The sequence below is a fragment of the Austrofundulus limnaeus genome, unplaced genomic scaffold, assembly GCF_001266775.1.
Source record: "Austrofundulus limnaeus strain Quisiro unplaced genomic scaffold, Austrofundulus_limnaeus-1.0 Scaffold5, whole genome shotgun sequence".
In the NCBI taxonomy this organism is placed as follows: Eukaryota; Metazoa; Chordata; class Actinopteri; order Cyprinodontiformes; family Rivulidae; genus Austrofundulus; species Austrofundulus limnaeus.
Window position 1 is genome coordinate 1,787,889 of NW_013952407.1, and position 22,360 is coordinate 1,810,248.

The 22,360-nt window shown below is 39.3% G+C and overlaps 1 protein-coding gene across 1 annotated transcript in view; it reads right to left on the reverse strand.

Annotated features, from left to right (window-relative positions):
- Positions 1–5,781, reverse strand: part of lmo1 (LIM domain only 1) — a 26,786-nt gene extending 21,005 nt beyond the window's left edge. The window contains exon 1 of the mRNA XM_014026646.1: positions 5,092–5,781. Within this exon, the coding sequence (XP_013882100.1) occupies positions 5,092–5,113 (22 nt within the window). The 5' untranslated portion in view covers positions 5,114–5,781. The remainder of the gene's footprint in view (positions 1–5,091) is intronic.
- Positions 5,782–22,360: the final 16,579 nt, after the last annotated feature.

Genomic DNA, 22,360 nt, shown 5'->3' on the forward strand with positions numbered 1-22,360 from the left:
CACACACACACATATACACACACATAAAAACAAACGCAAAGCACCAAAGTGTTACTACCCAATCAACACTGCCACTCTGTGAACCACTCACTCACACAGTCAGGAACAAATGAAAACCAAGGGGAGATCAGAAATTTTACAAATGCGCTGGAGGCAGAGGCAGAACACAACAGACCTGACTGATTGAAATATAAACACTAACTGTTTCTGCAGATGCCATTTTTACTGCTGATCATATCAGAAAATCAGGGAAAAAAACTAACTTGTGATGTTTGTGAAGGCTGTCATCATGACATTGAATGAATATTGTTGCACAAATAATAACAAAATATTTCAGAATTGCAATTTTAAGAATGTTTCTAAGTATGTCTATGTATTTTTTTATGATACTTATAGTAGAAAAAATATGCATGTGCATGTTTTGTTGATAAAATTAACTTTTTTGAGAATAATTAAACTTTGGCAATAAAGTTGCAAACAATAGTCGGGTGTAGAAATTTTCCTCTTTTTTAAATTTAAAGCTAAAGCATTTTTATAAATAATATAAATTTATATATACCAGCTTTAGTTTAGTATTTCATTATATTACACTTCAAATATGGTCTGGAAAATATGCTCCTTAGCCTCAGTTAACAAGTTTGAACTTCCCCTGGTTGACTTTTGCTGTGTCACTGTCTGAAATGTTAGCAGAAGTAAAACAACTATAAAACACAGCATAACTGTGGTTAAACTTTAGTGCTCATTTAAACATTTCTGTAACTCTTGCAATCACAAGAGACAATATCAAGACTTGCAGTACTTATGAACAGCTGATTATGTAAATATCGTGACAACTGTGGAACATTTCCACTGCTGATTCACTGACTTTTTTTTCTCCACAAAAAAAAAATATCAGCTCATATCTTTTCCCTAATTAAATATCCCCAACAGCYCCATTTCAAATTCCATAAATATTATTATATATGCTGTTTGCCTGCAATCATGTCGGTTTAACAAGTCAGATCTGGTWACCTTTATTAATAAATGACTGGCAGTGGTGTAATAACAATCCTGCTTCAGTCAAGTCAATACTTGAAAGAAATGCACATCATGGTATTATTTTAGAAGTGATTACACAAGAGCTGCAGGTAAATAAGTTCACGACACATTAGTGTGTGTATGTATATTTCAATATCCTATATATATATATATATATATATATATATATATATATATATATATATATATATATGGAAGGACATCTGCTCATAAGATAATCGCAGTAATTCTTCAACAGGTCATTTTTCCTCGATGGCAGAAAAAAATCTTTTGCAAACAGCAAAAAGTAGCTCTGTCAGGACTTATGGGACATTACAAGCCAAGTGTGTGTAGAAACACCTTTCTATTCCAATATATTTGTTAAAACAGATTTCACTTTAATGTTTGAGTGTGCATTTTTGGGAAGTTTTACATTTCACGCACTTAACTTGACTCGAGCCTGAAATCGACAGCAGTTTTAGAGCGAACACTAAAACGCAGGGGGGTCAGGTTTTGGTGTGACAGCAGGGATCATCTGCGCCTCGTGATGTGTGCTGCAACCACACATCTTGTTACGGGGAACATGTAGGAAAACATGGTGAGTGCGTGGCCTCTAGCAGTAATAAAAGGGATGCTCTTACAGCTCAAGAGCGCATAATTAAGTTTGTGCACCACACTGATGAGTGCAGCCATTTACATCGAAGGTAGGTGGGTGCGCTCGCTAAAACGGGGTCTCTCGTGTCTCAATTCGGTCCCTTTGAATTCCACTTAGATCACGAACATGATACAGATCTGCAGCGCTTGTAAATGTGAAAACGATCAGGGCTGATAGGGATCTTAGAGGTTTTAGTGGCAACAGACGAAATTGTCTCTGGTGCGAATTCTGCAACTGTGAGATCAGACTCAGATTAGAGGAAATTAAACACTCACAGTTCAAAATTGTATTAATGTGATTTTATGGGGCAATTTTTTTCTTTAAAGTCTGCATTAGGAGTTTAAGATGAATGGTGCACAGGATTTAATTTGCACCAACTATGCAGATACAGGCTTTGTTTRGTGATGTGTGTTTGAGCAGAAGAAAAGCAGATTTGCTCGGGTCACACCTGTTTGAAACACACAGTTACGACTTGCGTTTACAGTGCAGCAGAAGCGATGCAGTTGTCACGGGGGGGGGGGCTCAATAAAAAACAAATAAATAAAGATCCCGTCTTAAGAAACGCCACACAAAACAGTATGTTTGCAATATTGTCCAAGGCCTAGAGCGCAAAAACGAGATGTAATTTCAGCATTTGAAATGGGCAAGTTTAATTTTGAAGTACGAGCAAACCAATAAGCTGAGAAAATGGCAAATACAAAAGAGCAAATTGCATTCCTTTGTAAAAGTGAAAAGACTTAAGGAACATCTAAAAGTAATCTCCAGCTGGAAATTAGAAATCAACCCTCAGAAACTGAATAACAGAAAAGAAATATTACTGTCCACTTTCTAAATCAATATAACATTGCTACAAGACAGTATTGCCATGGTAACACTGGTAAAGAATGAAGCAATTCTTATTATTTCAAAATAAATATCGGAGCCCGGAGCCCAAGTTTTATTACAGCAGCCGACAGATTGCCAGTCTGCATTCAACTGAAGCATTGCTTTTCAATCACTTGTGTTATGAAGGTACAAATTCCACTGGACAGGATGATAACGGGATCTTAAATTAACCAGCAAAGGTGACCAGAAATGCATGACTGGATGGAGGTTTTTCCTTTCTGTAAGGAGCAAACTGTGGTGATGTTTATATTTAGCAAAAATATGCCTTCAGCATGGACCCACTTTCTTCTCCTGTAGTTAAGACAGAAAACGGCTGAGTTGCTTTTTCTCCCCACCCCCCTCTCAAATTAGACGCAAATTGGAACCTTGTATCACAGGGTGAGGCAAAARGTTGACACAGAATATTCTGGTACATGTGTTGCTATTCATTATCAACCATAACCTGCATATTAGGTCATTTTAAAGAGCAGAGTATGTATTTATTCGTAGTCCTTGGTGCTTTGCAAGATAATGACTTAATCATTTTTTTCTAAAGGCGGTTAGTTCACAATTTGTGTCTAACTAATGGTGTGAGAGACGTGTAAAAATGTGTCTAATGAAAGCAGATTCTCTTGCTCCAAAAAAAAGGTTTCAGATTTGATTCAAAGAAGTTATGAGAAAAATAACAACTGGAAGCAGTAATTTGGAAGCGTTATGCACATGTGTGACGCAGATTTGTTTTCCCTAGAAGCTTTGATAAGGCAGGACAAAAGATCACTTTAGTTTCTAACTGTTGCAGTTTTTAAGACACGTCAGTGTTCAGAACCAGTCTGCCAAACCAGCAGCATCATTACGCTGTTGCCACCTTAGATCACAGGGTTTGAACCCACCACCGGACCAACTGATGATCTGTTTTACAAACCACAAAGGGACTGTAAGATGAACACTTTGGCTGTCCGTGCAAACACACGCAGGTATAGGAGTAAATCTTTGAAGAAAAATGGAGTGATCGCCCACCCGTGTGGCCACCCAAAACACAACCCCCCCACACCTTTTCCCTTACGCACACACACACACACACACACACACACACACACACACACACACTTCTGTTTGGGCACTTAGAGGATGCATTAGACATGAATTGACAAGCCTATAACTTTAGAGACAATAAACGCTAAGAGGGCACCACAGAGAAAGAGAGCAAGCCAAAGCTGCTCTGATGACAACCTTGCCAAAAAGCTGGAGCTGTGGGGTTGGGGTCCAGCAAATAAAGGGTGAAGCTTTTAGGCAATGAGCAGCAGGTGATCTCAGCTTTTCTGCAAGTCCTAATGCTCCTAAAAGCCTCTCTCCCTGCTTCTGTAATTGGGCATCAGTAGTTAATGTAGTATTGACTGCATTACATGCTCCTGTGCATCCTTTCCCACTAATGCCATTTGCATCACCTTGTACATTTACCATATTGCTTAGCCAATAACTGTTAAAAGCAATCTGAATCATGAATCATATGGGAAACTTTTAGCAAGATAGACATCTAAAGAAGGCAATTTACAGTTGAGTTAATTTGAGTACATTAGCGCAACATGGCTGCAGCCAGACAGACCAATTTATGTCTCCGCAGCAATCCTTTTATTGGTTTTTAGATGTGTAAGTGTAAGGATGAACCACTAAGACAAATGAAACATCAATTTCCAATCATAAATAATGGGTTACAAATGCATCCATTACTTTTCATGTGAAGAGAGAGAGAGAGAGCTGAATAAACTTCAGGGAAATACACCAAGAAATAAAACGTGTTATATGGTGCATGGAGGCTGTCACTGTGAATGCCAGCAGGTGGTCTATACCCCCCCCACCACCCAAAAATAAAGAAAACCAATACTTTCTTTCACACCATATAAACCTTTGTTAAGCCTGTTGTAGATGTGTGAGCACAAGTGAGTGTGATGAATGCAGTGCACATCTGAGCATCACTTTAATCCAAAATGGGACGTCATTAGAGGCGAGTTTGATTTAAATTAAAATTAATTAGATTGCCTCGCCCATTAACCTAAATACATTGAAATAGATAAGTAATGCAAGCAGGCCTATTTTGATGGGAAGGGGAGTGAACGTCGCGGCGGCGCTATCCATAATTTGCAATCAAGTTAAAAGCACTGCTGTCATCTCCCATCCCGTGCTGATGTCAAAGGGCCGCCTCGCCAACTTCACAGACGCAAAAAAGCACTTAGAGGAGGGAAGGAAGCGGAGAGGAGCGCCGCAGCCTCCTCACAACTCCATCAGAACGCAGGCACACGCATGTGCGGCGAAATAAAAACACGCAACTCTTCCCGAACTGAACTGTGTGGGGGGGCAGCGCGTTTCGGGGGAACTTCACGGCGCAGAAAAGCAGCCGCACTCCAAAAACACGCACACACACACACACACACACACACATGAACCCTGTCTGAGGGGAAGCCGGTGGGAGCGCGGGGTCCAGAGGTGACAGTGGGGGGAAGCACTTAAAGGTGCGCAAATGTCAGTGGTTTCCTCAGGTTATTGCAGCTTTTACTCACCCTCCTCCTTGTCCAACACCATCGTCCTGAGGAACGAGGAGTCCTTCCCCGGGCGGTCCGTCCTCGGCTCCAGCAGGGCTGCACGCTCCGGTCCGCTCACAGCTTCTCCTGGAAATGGCTTTGAAACGCGCGGCTGACTAGCCTGCACCTCGATGGACACCCCCCACCCACCCCAAATAAAGAACCCCCCCACCACCACTGCTGGAAAGATGGATTGTTCCCTGCACGTAATTTTTTCTTTCTTTCCTCTGTCCTGTTATCAATAATAATTCACACACGGAACGCGATAAACACGACGAGAACCCCCTTTCCGGGCTGAGCTGGAACGCAAATAAATCGCGATCACACCGCGTTTGTTGCCTTTGATCAATTCCATGCGAGAAAGAAGAAAAAGAGGGGTAGAAAAAAAAGAAAAAAGGGGAAAAAAAGAAAAATCGAGGGGGCGAAAAACAATAAAAAGCGGCTTAAATCTATGCGGGCAAAGAGCGCGCACACACGGCTGAGCTCTCCTCTATCCTCGCTGTTAATGCTCTTCCCTTTCGCGCTCTCCTCTGCTCCGGAACGGCAACTAAATTCAAACAAATCCAATTGCAAATCTGTCAACTGCTAAAAGCAAAGTCGCGCCGCCTCTTCCTCCTCTTGCCTCCAGTCTCGTGCGCCGCGCTCGCCTCTCTGCCGCTGCTGAATAAATGCGCGCAGTTTCCAGAGACCCTCGGATTCCCCTGTTAATTAAATCAATTCATTATGCTCAGATCTGATTAGCAGCCCACCCTCCCTCCCCCCTCTTTGAATCAATTATTCAATACACAAACATAATTGCTTGTGCCAGAGGTGTCTAAGTATTAGCTTATTTAACTCCAAGGACACTAATTACCCCTAGGGCAAGGGAACTTTTCTCATTAATTCTGACAAAACACAAAAGCACAGCTAAGGGAAAGTGAGTGTGCGCGCGCGTGCGCACGAGGGCTGCCTGCCAGTCTGGGCGTGCGCGAGCGGGAGAGAGCGCGCGCGCGCACGCACGTGGGGTTGTATTGACGCCGTGCGCACGCACTGAGGGAGAGATGTTGAGCGAGAGTGATGCTGCTCCATCGGTGCCTGGTAGACTTTGAGTAAACATAAAAAAAAAAACGCGCTTGTTGTTTTCTTCCTCTTACTTTTCCCTCTGCAGAATTGAAACCATCTAATTGCGGCCTGTTTAGCTGTTAATTAGTGTCCAGACACAGTTATCATACAGGCTGCAGATAAACAGTCGGTTTCAAAAGAGACGAGCACAACAGATGGGCCGCGTTTTTGATTAGTGGGTAGATAGAAGGTTCAGCTTCGAATCTGGTAATATAATTGTTGCCTGTTATTGCCAAGATGAAAGTGTTGCTGTTTCATGGTGGAGCCTTAAATAGCACCACTTTCACTTGCCCTGCGGAGACTGTTAACCAATTAAGGGTGAGATCCAACAAAGATTAGCCATTTAGGAGAGTGGAGTGGAGTACAGCTACAATAATGCTGGTTTGTCAGCGGCCAGCAGGCTGTCTGTGGTGTGAGCTCGCTCAGTCTGTCCCTGCCTTCTGTTACATTTTGCACCACATATTACATCCTTTAAGTGCATTATCCTCGCCGGTTCTTATAGCCAAACAATTGTGAAAAATAAAAGTTAAACGAGTGCTCAAAAAGTGCACAAAACCTTTTGTTTTTAGTGCTCCAACCTCATTTGTGAACTATATTTCTCTAATAGGGTGGAGGTGAAAAATAGATGAGGACTCGGCATGACTATTTTGAGTTAAACCACACTGCAGTGTTTTTATAGATTCTGTTTTAACTGCGGTGTGTGAACTTCTTATGCCTTGCCGTTTAATAATTACCCGTCTTTGCATTTTAAATAAACATTTTACTGGGCCCTCTAAATTGATCATGTGCCACAAATCTAACATCTAAGAGCTTGCTGCGTGGTGCCCATAGGGGTAATTTCAGTTCTCAAGGCAGCAGGCTGCGGTAAGATTGGGTTGGCCCTGAAATCAATGGTCTGATCCCCACTCCAGCCAGCTTTCTGGCTGACATGCTTGACTTTTCGTCTCCACGGTCGCATGGATTGATGACTTATGACCAAGAATGTGTCTGCTGACCTATGGAATTGAGTGAGTGACACATAATTAATCCAATCACACAGAAAATGGCAGAAAAAAAGAGATGGAGAATGGTTTGGTATCATCAGGGCTCTACTTCAAAAAGCCATTTAACATTTGAATGAGACCAATCAGCGAGGGCCGGTAAATTGGGTTTGAATGAGGAGATGGAAATTTACTGGAAGGATGTCATTGGTGAACCACATGTTGTACAGCTATTGTTAATAAAGTTTTGTATGCATCAAAGTGTCACCTGCATTTGTACCTCATTTGGACTGCTAGATTAATGAAAGTTCCTTGAAGGAGTGCGAATCAATGATGCCAAAGCTACAAACTGTGTTGAGATAAACTCCCAGCCTCTACCACAGTTTAATTGCAGCCGTTTTTATGTTTGCTAAGACTTTAGATGTAGATTTAATTATTAATTTCTGAGAGTCTCAATAAAACCCATCCTCTTGTTTATGAGATAATTTCCTAACAAACAACTAAACACAGGCACACGATTACTTGCCTTTCATGGTGGTAGGCAATATTAATTACATGAATACGTTTCATAGTAGCCCTTAATAAAGAACTTTTTATCAACGCAAATCACCCGTGTGTTAAGTCACAACTTGCTGTGTTTTTGTGGGTCAGGATGAACATCTAAGCCCCCCCCCCCCCCCCCCCCAACGTGTCTTAGGTGCCTACCCTTTCCCACTCCACATCCAACACCTGGGTCAGTGAATACTAGAAACAGGCCCCTGAGTGAGCCTTTCTGGTTCACAGTTAATTAGAATTCATTTCTGAGCATGCATTAGCCATGCCCATCTATTTATGGGCGGCTCTCAAATGCAGCCACTACAAAACAGTGCACTGTAATTAACCCCACCTAATCAGATAGCACACTTGTGTTGTGTTCGTGTTCATCCTCAGGCGCACAGCCGTTGGACAGGGGTTTCAGGGAGACGATGAGCCCATTCTATAGTTCAGAACGGCTAAGCAGATTAAAACCTCATATCAAACATGATATTTACAGGCAAGCCTCGGTGGAGAGTGCTCCTTTTATGTGGAATAGGGGGGGAGAGGCTTCAGGGCTGGGCTTTTAAAGCCATGTTCCCTAATTGTATTCTGCCTAAGTGGGATGAATGGTGCTTTTTAATCAGAGTACTGACGTGGCTGTGTGTTYTAGAAATATAGACTCGGTGCCTGATAGTTGAGATGCTCAAAGATGTCCAGGGCCTTCCAGGTTCTACCTACATTTACATGCATTTTATGCCGACACCTGAATGCACCAACATTACAGAAGGGTTACTGAAGAAAGACAGTGTACAAAACATTTTATGAGTCTTACTATTTGCAATTTTACACTAAAATCCCAAAAAGAAAAAGTAGTTTCACAAAATAAGGCATGATGCACATTGAGACTAAAGGATCTGCTCCTCCTAGTGGTTGAATTTGGCAACATTTCCCTTTAGAGACGTACACAAATGTCTTTGATAGAAGAGGTTTAACACATCACATAATAAATTGTAACCACTTTTCATTCTCTTCGTGGAGCTCCTCGCCGGGTGGGCGGAAAATAAGAATCATTGCAATCTTTTTGATGTGACCTGACAGGCTCAGCATATAGAAAGTAATAAAACCAGTTTAAGCCCTGCTGTTCACCTAGTCAATTTGAATTTCATGACCAATCAAATGTAGACAAGGTGTCACTTGGTGGGTAGGGAAGAGGGGAGAGTGAATCCCTTTCCCAAATAGCTAATCCAACTTTAATCCTAGTCATTAGGAATTAGACATGCCGAGCTGTCCGGCCGTGCCTCTAAATTACAATCAAACGGTTACCAATTACACAAATTATTGATGGTAGATTCTCTTTTCAACTGCAAATTAAGGCTATTAAGGAAGGCTCCTTTTTAATGCAAAAGTGACTAATTAACCAGCGGATAGAAAATCTGCTGCCCAGATATCAAAAAGTTCTCAGCACACATTGCAGAAACACAAGGGAACCAATTAGTTTAATTATCAAAACAGCTAATTAAAATTGCACAGTTCCTAATTAGTTCTTTGCTTTTGCCTCTAATTGACAGCATGGAGATAAATGGGCTGCCGATGAAAATGGGGAGAGGAGAAAAACAGGAGAAACTTCGGCAGAATATTTATGCTGACTTTATCTCCGTCTGTGTGGCAGCCCTTGAAAGTGGAAAATTAATGACCTTAATTCCCAAACTGTTTTTCCTCTAACGGTGCTCCCCTCTGCGCTCCTGGTGCATGCTCCTTTGTATAGGCCTGCCACCCTGCCAACTGCTGGAATGGGAAAAGGGGGTACTTGGGGGTGGGAAGGAGCCACGATTCTCCTCCTAATGTGACAGCTCCCACCTAACAATGGAGAAKGATGAAAGAATGGAGCAGATGTAACCACTGGGAGAGTTGCATCATGGGACTGCAACTCTGTTGCACTGTTTTTTTTATATTATTGTTATTATTTTAAAAAAAGCACTTCTATCATCTACGGGGACAATAATTTGTCCCATGAAAAGATGAATCTCTGCTGGGACAGAGATAAAAACACTTTAAGSTTTTTGATTTGAATTTTAAATGAATTAATTTGGTGCATTTCAAGTCAGCTGCCTTTTAAATCTGTTTGCAAACATGAATTTGTTGATGCCACCAAGTGGTCTAAAGACTGGTAGTACATCAGAAAACCCACTGTTATATCCTTCATATTTATTGTTACGCATCTAACTCCTTATTGGTATGATATTTTTAAAGGTCCTTGAAAATAAAGAAGAAAAATAGATCGTGTTTGAGAGAATTGCTACACTACCAAACCTGAACGACAACCATTTACCTCAAAGGATTTTGTGCTGGAGACTCTWGTGTGCTTTGTGTGTGTGCGTGGTCCCTTTTCTCTGTCGTCTGTCCTTCTGGCAGGCATCATTTCTTTGTCTATGTTCCTGCAAGGCCAACCTTGTCGTGTGTAATCCTGCCCGTCTCTCTGGATGCAAGTAACATGTGCGTCCTCTTGGCACATTAGTAGATAACTATCATCTAATCGGTTTACTTTTAGGACTGTGTTAAAATGTAAATTACATTAACGCTCAAATTATGCATCCTACTACGCAGATAGGCTGGACCAGAGGCCACATAATGCCGGGATAATTCAGTTAGTGCCTTCTACATGCAGTGTAAATGCACTCTGATTTCACCTGCTCTGGTTCAAATAAAGGGCGAGACGTCAAACCGGTTGGCATCTGGGAAATTAGAGGAGCTTTCCGTGAGCTGGAGAAGAAAGCCATTTTTGGAGATTCTTGTTAGAAAGCCAGATAGACCTCAATCACGAGAGGAGAATGTGTAGTGCTGAGCTAATACATATATATGGTGATAGAGTCTAGGCTAATGCTAAAGCTAACAGGCTAAGCTGAGGTTCTTCTTCCATGAAGCAGCTCTGTTGTCCTCCATCCATATTTTCAGTTACAGGTTGAGTCATTTCTACCTTCTCTCTGTCAACGCTCTCTGGTTTCATTTAAAAGAGTCAATCGTCAGATATTGTCTGAGATTAACCTTCAGGGTGGATGTAGCTCGCTAGCAGCCTCGGACCGATGACGTATCCACGTCATCATTTACCCAAAATGCTTTGCGTGTAAATAAAATGCTCCCATCCGTGTWATATYTTTTAAACTTCTCGTTTAAAAATGATAAAAACTGAACATTRTARAGTATTTTTACAGTCTTTATTTTACAGTTAAAATATARGTTTATCACAWAGTCTACTGTCACAACTAATCATGGATCCCTTTAACATTTTACTCAACTATCTCCTAATATTAATTTATGTGTAATCTGTGAGAGTGAAATGCCTGAAGTGGATTCGACAACATTTATAAAGTGATTTATCTGAYCTCATCCTATCTGTTTTAGAATTACACTCTGAAGAGGCTGGTTTGTTGCAAAGCCTTGGCCTGGAGCATCYTGCTGCCCGCGACTAACAAACACACGCCTACCACTAATTGATTGTCTTGTGTTTTATTTATGGTGCAGTAGTAATTAGTGGACAGCATAATGTAAGCCATTCATTAGCACCTGGCTACCGCTATGGATTTCAGTGCTTTGTCTCAGATGCACACATCATTAGGGAGAAACAAAGACTGGAATTTATTAGCACGGCTTCTTATAAATATTCTTCAAGTCAGTGTGCCTTTAAGGAAAAACACAGGCCTGTAAACTTTTTGTCAGCATTTGCTCAGTGATTCCATTTTCTCCAGAATATGTTAAGGAAGAGCAGTATAAATTTAATTTTAATTGTTTTGTACACACGCCAGTGAAAAGGAACTGATTGGATACAGTTCAGAGACAGTATATTAATACGTTATTTTCATATGTTAATTGCTTTGCATAATCTCTGCCGTTGCTTGGTTCGGAAGTACCTGGCATCAAGAAGGGGGCTGAAGAGAATAGAAGACCCCAATTTACATAAAACCAACTCCTCTGAACATTAAATAATGATGCATCTGCAAGCTAAAGGTGTGTTCAGTTAGCAGATAGCACATCTTTATAATTTATAGTCCAGCTGTTTCCATGCTTTCGAGCCCATTTTCCTCCCTGCCTGTTTTTAATGAAATCTTGTTGCTGAAGAATTGACTGGAATGAACTGAGATTTAAATCCCACTGACTTTCTAGCATGGAAATGCACACTGGGTAGGAACTTATAATGGCAGGCTCTGTAATCAAAGACACTTGTATTCAGTTCTGTACAATAATGAATCTCATCAAATGTTAAAGCTCTGGTCGTGAGCGTGGGGCTCAAATTTCAAGGTTTTTGACCATCCCCATTTGAGGAATTCCTGAGGGACTGTGTGATTACTCAAGTTTAGCAGTTTATTGCCTCATCTTTCAATAGCCACTGAAGCACAAAATTCTCATCTAGGTTGCTCTTTTTTTTCTCTCCACTTGAAGAACAGGCCAATATAGACTGCAGAACAGCTGCTCAGATCCCGAGGAAGTGCTGTTGGCACTGCAGCGTTATTAGCTGCCACCATCACTGTCCATTCACTGCATCATTTAAACAATAAGGACTACATTTCATGACCAAAATCACAGGCGTGACTTTAATTGTCAGAGCTGGGTCATCTACAGTGGTTCAAAAGCACAAGAGTATGAGGCCTAAATGTGTGTCATCTTAGTAGGAGATGCACAGCACTTTCTTTAAATGRCAGGTGTATATTATAACCACAAGGTTTATTGTTTAATATATTCTATTATGGTACTGGTATTTAAAAGAACCAAGTTTCCATTTATAATGTTTATATCCCAATTCAATTTATTTACAAAAACAGACAAACAAACAGGTTCATTTCAAACCAAGCTGCATATGGTCCAACTCAGTCTGAATCATTCTAATTACAACTTAATCCAGCAGTCAGATTCACATTAAAATTCAGTTGCGAACAGTCCAATTCAGTCTAATTAAGATGTAATTTAAAAGGGGTGGAGGGCATTATGCAAAATGTAAGTTTTTTAGCTTTATATTATGTTATGATGTCATCCCCTCATCAAAAACATACTCAGAGTGTTGCTTTGACACATTRATGATGTTTGAGAAATCCTTGAATCTCTTGTGGTCGCTGCATAGAGCTGCCTAAACCCTTTCTGCTGCAAAGCACCGCCTATTTACCCAAAGCTCCTCCCTGGAACTCAGTCTGCAGCTGAGCTCCRGCCTCACAGAGCACCCCTTCCCTGTGCTTTCCCCTAAACAGCTCCATCAGACTAGCAAAACATATCTTAAAAAGGATGGACGTTCATGATTTCATTGCAAAATATGTATTCATAGTGATCTGTATTTATAGTTTATTTGCAAAAATTAGCTCAATACTGGCGTATATGTATGAGAAGATGACTGGGAGATATATTACCAAGCTGAAACGTCTTATAAAAGCATCTTGCTCCGGTTCTTCAGAAAACATACTTTTCATGTCTGATGTGGGATCATTTGAATAAGGTTCAACTGTGTTCTGTGGCCATTTTCCAAAATGTAGCCGTTTCTTTGTTTTTACAACAAAATATAACACTCTGACAAAAGGTTGTAAATGGCATGAAGCCTTGTTGTAAAGATGTACTGAAGTGGGAGTGTCAGAAACAGTAGGAGGTTCTTCAAGAGAATAGTTGTCTTATTCACTTCACTTTCACTCCTCCCCCCATTAATAACACAGTAAAAACACAACTTACCATCAATTACAGTTTTTGAAATGCTCAAAGTTTTGAGACCTCTACAGGATACAGGACACCTTAAAAAACAAACAAACTGGGAGCCTAAAGGGTAATTGGGTTCACTGTAGATCAGTGGGTCAGTTTTAGAGGGGTTCTTGTCAGAATACCGAGGGTTTGATCCCCACACTTGCAGGATGTCCTTGTGCATACATACATCTGTACCCCAAACTCTTCTTCTATGCTAATCAGTACATGTGGAAGAATAAAAAAAATGATAAAACAAATCATTGTACAATGCTTTGTTAAAGATCAGGTTACAAAATGTATTTTAAGCATGCTGAAAATYTGTTTGTTACTGTCTGTTTATTCTTATACTGCAGTTTATTAAACAAACTGCACTTTTTCTGTATGTTATATTTCACCAAATTTAAATTGTTTTGTGCTGTTTCAGTCTATTTCCTCTGAACATTGGTCACACAAGCGTGATTGATGTGACGCTGTTTTATATTTGAATGACTAAATGTGACCTTTGAGATTAGAGGAGAAGTTGCTTCCAGGGGGGCTGAAGAGAGTCCCCGCTGCTATGAAGCTCATGTCCCTTTGATCCCTCTGTAATGAGACTAACACCAGGCGTTGTGGTCACTGAACACATTGACACACCACCAGAGAGCAGACGGCTCTACTGCCTGCTTCTAGAGGTGGTTGTGTGTGTATGTGTGTGTGTGTGTGTGTGTGTCTTCAGGTTGTGCCTGGAGACATTCAGTATATCCACTGGGGTTTAGTATTTGACTATAATCCACTGCTTCATGCAGTAATTTGCAGTTAACATACCATATGAATGATGTATGCAAATGCTCCCCATTTGTCATGCCAATTAAAAAGTCTCATGCGGCTGAAGCACTCGTGACGCGTCTCGTTTTCTCCACACAGGCAAAGTTAAATCAGTAAAAGTAAAGTTGCATTTGTGTTGAGCTGAGCAAAAGTTTTCGCTCGAGACGTTGGAGGGCATTCCCTCTGACCTGAGCACCACTCCAGTGAAAGCCAGCTCTCTTAGACATCTTTAGAGATCCACTGAAGATCAATCATGACCGGGGCCGTCCCCACGAGACCCTTAGTAACAACCACTGATTGCTTTCTGCTGTGCAGGCCGTTAAGTGGAGTCTGGCGATGGCTCCTGGACAACACTTAACAATCAATCAGAGGACACAACCACTTCTCATTGCATCCCAGTTCTTCCCCTGCATTACACACAAACAATAATTCAGGTGGACACAAGTGACACTTAAGAATCACAGCCGGAGCATGCCCCATGATTTAGCCGGAGAAGGATATGCTGAACCGCAAAAAAATTTAAGCTCCCAGATTTACAAAAACTCTTCAACTGAGATTACTTTACACCCATCAACATTTGTGCCATGTTGTAYCAAAATGACGGACTGAATCTGATCTTATCAAGTGTGTTTAACTAGCCTAAGATTACCAGTTTGACTTTGACAATGGAACACGAATGCCATCTTCGTCAATACTCAGAAATGCTCAGAATCTCGTAACATCACCAAGGTTATGAAACATTTTTTTTGTAAAAAGACTTTCAAAACACTGGCTTGAAGTGCAAARGTTACAAATATTTTAAGCATTTTGTGGGATCATCTATTCACCAAGGACAAAACACACAAAAGATAAAAATATCAGAGAAATGAGAAACAGGCTCTACAGTGTTTCATGCCTTTCCAGTTTAACTAAATGTGTAGCAGAGAGGCTGCCATGAAAGCCTAGACTTAAAGTTTGCCTATTGATTAAGGATTCCATTGACTTAATGAACCTTCAATCCTCCATCAGATGACTGGCCAATATATGCACTAATCTCTACAACGGATGTCTGGCTGTGGTTCCTTTTAAATGAATTGATCTACTCAGCTCGCCCCAAATGGGGAAATGGGCAAGTATTGATATGATTCTGGACACAGTGATGGATGTGTGCAATGGTAAAACACAAGCTACATGGGTCAGTAAGCAGAAATTCAGGAGAAACTTTTAGCAATACTGTATAAAGACAAAGTGATGGGATTTTGTGTCAGTGCCAAACCTCGCTCCGCCTTGTTGTTGCCTTGTTTTGAAAAGAAAATATTACAATCAAAAATAAAAACTTTTTATTTTTAATGTTTTCAAGATTGGACATGTTTAAGTATCAATATATTTGCGAAATTTCTTAGTATTATGTGTATTTTTTATTGATTTTCCCAACTTTTTTAGTGACATAACCCACATGGTACTGTAAAATTAACTAACTTATTTCATAAAAGTGTTTTTTTCGACTGAAATTCCATCTCCACAGTAACTCCCAAGCTTCACAAGAGCAACACAAATGTTTAGTAGGATATTCAGTCTGTGCAACAAATATTTATCTGAGTCAGATTACACCCAAGGGAGACAGAGACGTCTGCATTCAACCCCCTGCCTTTGTTGCTTCCCTGTTGAGAGAAATGCATAGGATCATTGCTTTGGCACAGGTTAGAACTTCTAACTGTTCACTTTCTACAACAGAAAATCATTGTTCAGTCGCTTCGCAATAATAAGTGTGAGTGCCACGAATAATCACCGCCATGTTAGCTAGCTGTATTGTGATTCTCAACACTGGTGGGGCCTCAGATGGCATCAAATAATTTTGCCTGTCTTCCCCTCTGAGAACGATGCAGCCAGGAGTGTTTGATGTCCCTTTGGTTTGTTTCAACAGCAGAAAGGCATTCTGAGAWAACTGAAACAACCTATTTCTCTCTCTGATCTTCTTCTGCTGTACATGGTTGTCAAATGCGTTCAGTTTTTTCCTTTGACAAACAGTAATGAGTCAGCTGAGCAGGTCAAAGGCCTTGACAAATTCAAACAGTCATATTTAAACATTTTTTTTTTACAAATGAATCTTATGAGGAAATTAAGGAGCCAGCGAGGGGACATGGGGGGATTTTTTTCTTTTGCGTTCCCACGCAATACCTTTGTGTTCTCTCACAATACCTTTGCGTTCCCTCACAATAGTTTTGCGTTGCCTCGCAATACTTTTGCGTTACCTCGCAATATTGTTTTGTGTTCCCATGCAAAAAATTGTTTTGTATTTGAACTGAATTAAATCAGATTTTTATTTTTGAAGTATCCGGTTACCAAAACAGGATGTGTTGCCACAAGTTCGTGAAATTGGCATTGATGTCGCATGGCTGCACCATGTTTAAATATTGTACTTCCATGTGTGGCTGTGTGTTATATTCATTCTGAAGCTGAATTAAAGCAGTAGGATAACTCACTAATGGTGAACATGTGAGTTTGTTAATAAACCGGCAGGCACAACAGTGTTAAACGACTTTTGCGAGTGAACGCAAAATGTATTGTGAGGTAACGCAATACTTTTACGTGGGAACGCAAAAAGAAAAAAGATCCCCCATGTCCCCTCATGGGCTCCGTAGGAAATAATAATTCAAAAATCAAACAAAAAAAGTGTAGTCAAGATGCAGAAAAGTTGTAATATGGGAATAGAAAATTGCACTGCTCAATATGTTAACATTAGCTCAGGAGTTGCAGCCCACATAGACCCCCGCTCACTTAGGCCACAACCTACATGAGCTGTAGGCCAACCTTGTAGGCTGCATAAAACTGCTGTGAAATGAGACGGTCTAGTCTACGGATGARGTATGTTTGCGACGTATGTTTGYCCATGGGCTGCAACATTACCATGGTGTTACGTTTTATACCACATGATGGTTGGAACATTTCACACCTATTTTCACAGGAGGTATGACTTCACAAAATTCTGTATTATAAAAAAAACATTACATGTAAATAAATAAAAAAATATTTATTATTTGGGTTTAGCTGCAGTGTCAATGCTTGTTGAGTTTCATCAAGTTGCTAAACTTACATTTAAAATGATACATTTCTAAGCTCTGTTGTCTTAGTTTTTCTGCTTAATTTGCTGATGGTGCAATGAATCCTGGGATATCATCAGCCACGTAGGATACTCAGATGCAACATTTATTTTCATGAGTGGGTGACTACAAATTCGGATAGCCTAGTAGGCAGTGACGTAAGCAGACTACAAATGCACCCTGCGTGGGCTGCAACCCTTATATTAAATTAACAGTCATTTTAACAATCATTAAAATGACAAGTAGCATTTTTTTATTATTTTCATAGTCATTAAAATGACAAATATTTCTTGGTTTAMTTGTCCTATAATATATGATGCTTAACAGTACGAGAAAAATTAATGTTAGCAATGATTAGCGAACTAAACCACTAAAACAATAGTGCAGTTGTGGTTTTTCTCACAGATTTTAGTGATGACCAATGTTTATACTGCCTGTAATATTTGAGACCAATACTACAAATCTTTTCAGAAGATTTTTGTTATTATTCTTTGTTTTTCTGATGTAAAAGTTCTGATCCTACTCAAGTACTGACACAGATCAGACTGGGAAAGGGTGGATGCATTTTGCCTTTGTACTTACATTTTTTTTAGTTTTGTGTGAGAATTTGAATTTAGAGAAACATACATCTGAAACAGASAGCAATATTATTTACAGTAAATTGTCAAATCATGTTTATAGCCTGTACTGCCAAAAATGATTGCTCAAGTTCCTCTTAAAAATGTTAGTTAGTTAGTTCAGGAATAGTTTTTCCAAACTAAGATCATTAGCATCTCTCCTTTAGACCAGACTTTATTACCCCTTGGGAGAAAAGGTAAGCTGTGATCCACCTGACATTTGAGATCCCATCCGTGATGCTTTAAACACTCATACACTTCGTACACAGAAAATGCAAAAGGACGACTTAATGAGCTGTTGCCAATAAACCTAAAAGACGCATAAAAATTGGAACTGCCACTGCTGAACACCTGGACTTCAAGGGTCTGGAATTTAGTGTGGCAAAAGCCAGTTCTGCTCACCAATAAAACATCTGCTCGATGGGCCATTTTCAGCTCTCCTTTGTTTTGTTTTTTTATTTTATTTTTTATTTTTGTTGCTTTGGGTGCAGCATTATGCACAATTACTCTGTATGAAACACTTTGGAGACAAGGCCAAAAAATTTTGAGCTCATTTAGGTAAAATAGGAACTCTGGCACCAAAAAGGTATCTTAAAAGCAATCAACRTGTATATGAACACGGCTCTCTGAAATGTAACACAAATAAACATCTTTCAAGCCTGTACTGGTGAAGCACTTTGCCTCAGCCAGCTCCTACTTTAGTGGGAAACAGGAAAAAGCCAGAACAACTGCATATCCTCTCTTCTTCCTTCACCTTGCAGACAACAATGGAAGAAAAAAATTGAGATAAAATTATTGACAGCTGAGTGCTTGCAAACAGTCAAACTGTTCACATGAATGTACATCTTCTCCTTTATTTGTGCACAGAGGTGCAGAGCCAACCCAACATGGTGGCAAGGCTTATAATGAACAGAGCTTTTCTTGTCTCTTTGTGTGACAACTCAGCTAWGGCAGAAACAGAGTGGATGTAGAGTACTGTGCAAAAGTTTAAACCAGATGTGAATAAACGGCTGTAAAGTCAGAACGCTTTCTCAAATGTTGATTCTACTTTGTTACTAATCAAAAAAAAATCATACAGTGAAAGAAGAGAAGAGGAATCTACAAGATGTTTTATGACCTTTGCCTGTACACAATTATCTTGGAGAACCTAACCAATCTTTTTTATACATAGTAAGGTTCAAACCTTCATAATCCCAAATACAGTTAATGATGATGAAACAAGGGCTGTGCACGAGCAACACCGTCACTTCCAGAATTTCTTGGTCTTCTTGATGCTTGTTTAGGATCTGTTGCAAAATAAAGTAGAGGTCAATCAAACATTTTATTGATGGTCCAACAAGGTAGACAACTATCTGTTTGTATTTCTCAGCCCTATGGCAACATTAGTTCTGAGATTTTTGCTGTGTCCAAATTCAGGGGCTGCTTCCTCTGAATTTGTCAACCGCCTACGTCACAGCGCAATGCTGTCAATTTGAAGTCTCCTGTGATGTGGCCAACAAATGCTTCCTCCTTTTTTCCCCAAATTGAGGGATGGGTCCGATAGATCGTTCTTGGCATTGAATTGCAGGCCGACCGGAGATCTTTTTTCTACCTGTAACGGCTGACGAAGCGAGAGAAAGGAGTACTTTTTTATTTTTTTGTAAATCTGGCGTGTGAAAATTTAAAGTTCCAGTGTTTGTGTTGTTATTGCTTTTGCATGGAGATGTTTTTATTATTATTCCTGTCAGAAATCAAACTGGTATAGTGAAATAAATGTGCACCTATGGCGGGTCCTTTAGTTCTTCAACTATTGCCTTTAGGCTAATTTTGTTGTTTTGTGAAATTAATATTACTAATAWAAAAATATTTGCTCCTATCATTATATTTCTGCTTCTTTTTAACATTTTCACGGTTGTTAGGTGACAGAACATGAGCGGGGGTAAGTGCAGGAATTAAAGCAAAAAGCAAGACCGTCCAAATTCACCACCACTTTTTTACAGTCTTCGTGGTCTACTGAGGACACAACCTCTTTTCATTGCATATTTAAGTCATTTAGCATCCGTGCTCTGTCAGAGGTTTGTCTTTTTAGCTGGACCACTTTCTGTAAGACCACTTCTTACCAGAGCTCTTCAACAGTAGATGGGTGTATCTCGATTCTTTGATTCTGGCAGCTCTGAGCTGGGGAGTTTCTTGGACATCTTCTGATTTTTAAGGAAAGTGAGCATTATGTGTCTCTCATTTGCTGCATTCAGTTTTACTGGCTGTTTTTTTTCCTACTTTTTTGTATCTTCTGGCTTGTGGACAGCTTAAACCTTTAGTTTCCTTTGAAAACTTCCACATCATACAGCTGAAAATAATGGTAGAAACTCCCTGATATTGTCTAAGTATACCTAAAATTATTTTAATTCCTAGAACATAAGACAAGTTGCTTGGTTCGAGTCTAAGATTGTTGTTCAAGATTTATAAAGACCCAAGACTGCCTGTGTTAGCATCAGTAGTTTTAAACTATCAGTAATTGTTGGGGCTGAGCAACATGCTGCCAAAGCTGTCATGATATCAGACTAAAAGCCAGGTCAAGATAAAAAACAGATCTGTATAAAAGTATGAAACAGTTAGACTGTTACTGTYTAAAGTGAGTTTTGTTTTTATATTAACCAAGAAGTTCAGTGGGCATTTATTATAATCCAAGTATTTTTTCCAAAAAGAGCATTTCAGGCAGACTTCAATTTTTGTCATGAAATACTTAATCACACTTTGAAACAATTTTGTAAACAACAATGTTGTTTTTTTTACAAATATACTGTACACAAGTGTATGCAGAAAACATTGCATTTTATTTAGAAGTTGAGCATTTAATGGTTGTAAGTGGAGTTTACAGTTTTTACCCATTGTAAGGGTGTCTGAAGCAGCTTTGTTGTGTAGGTGTATGTGTGTGCGTGTGTGCACACGGGTGCGCGTTTTCCACTGAGGACATCTTGAGGAGCAAGCCCTGTTCACAGTGTTGTCACGCATACTCTCCACAGACTGACTGAATAAGAAGAACAACAGAATTTGAACTGAAGAGATCAATTATAGATAGACGAAAATGAATGGGAAAAGTAATTTAATTTATTATTGACTTGATGTCTTATATCATGTTCAAAAGCAAATGAAAAATTAGATTGTGCATTTGGATGAAGTTTGATTTAAAGAGCTTTAAAATTATATTTAATTAAACAAAAGGGAAAGTGTCATGGGTATATGAAGTTTTACTGGGAAGAGTAAATTAATGATCACATTTGGGGATATAGAAAATAATGTTCCAAGCTAAACCTTTTGTTTTGCCTTTGTCAGATTAGATTGGCAGATTGGAGAAAAAGGTTTTTTTTTAGCTTTCTTCACTGTTATGAGCTTTCTAGTCGTCATCTGTTGTAAAACTTACAAGAAGAAATAAAAGAACTTTACATCCCATTAAATTGTCTAAAACCCCATCTCACTTCTGTCTCATGTGTGAAAAGACCAAGGTGGGAGTTTATTCACCAAAAATACACATCTAAAATGACTTTAAGAATGATTTGTCTTTGCATTTATATTTATGGAACCTTTTTGTTATTGTATTAGGATTCGGAGATGAAATAAGAAAAAAAAWTTTTTTTACTTGTTTTGGGGCAGAACTGCTTTGCTGCTCATCTCTTTGAGCATTTCTATTGATAACATTTTAATGTGATTGAATCAGCATCAGGATGTTACARAGGTGTAGTAAAAGTTAAGCAGTAATTTATTTTGTAGCAATAAGACATTCATTAGAAAATCCAACCAGTTTCCATCTATTGTGAGAGGGAGCAGTTAGCCTGACAGTTTGGATTCTTTTCTTTCTTATGAAAAAAAGGTGACTTATTTCTCATTTAACATGCATAAATACGCATGGCATTCAGCAGACATCAACTCAGAATTAAAATAAATCCAGCTACAGTAAATGAACCATTCTTACCAATTTCTCTGTGCGTTTTTAACGGACAGCCAAAAAAAAGAAGAGAAAAAAAACAATTACCTGTTTTATAAGTAACGTGTACTTATATACGTACCTTTGCTGATGACAGTTTAAATTTAACAGAATTACACCTGTACCTCGAGTGTACAAAACAGGGCTTCAAAAAGTAAAAAAAAAATGGAAAAGAGCAACAAAATATATTTTACATAATACTTACTCAGAATAATTACAACCTGGCCATAAATTTTATATTATTTGTGAATAAAAATGCAGGAGATATTTATGTTCAAATATTTACTGATGACTATTTTAATAACATGCTGAATATATTATTATTGTTATAGAAAATCCACAATGTTTGTTTTATGTTTTTCAAAGGGCCAATATTATGTGTTTCTCAGGCATACATTTAAATACTATACCATAGTAAAGTATCTATGTCACCTATAGCTGTTATTAAGTGGGGTGGTGGAGGCAGGGGGCTGCTAT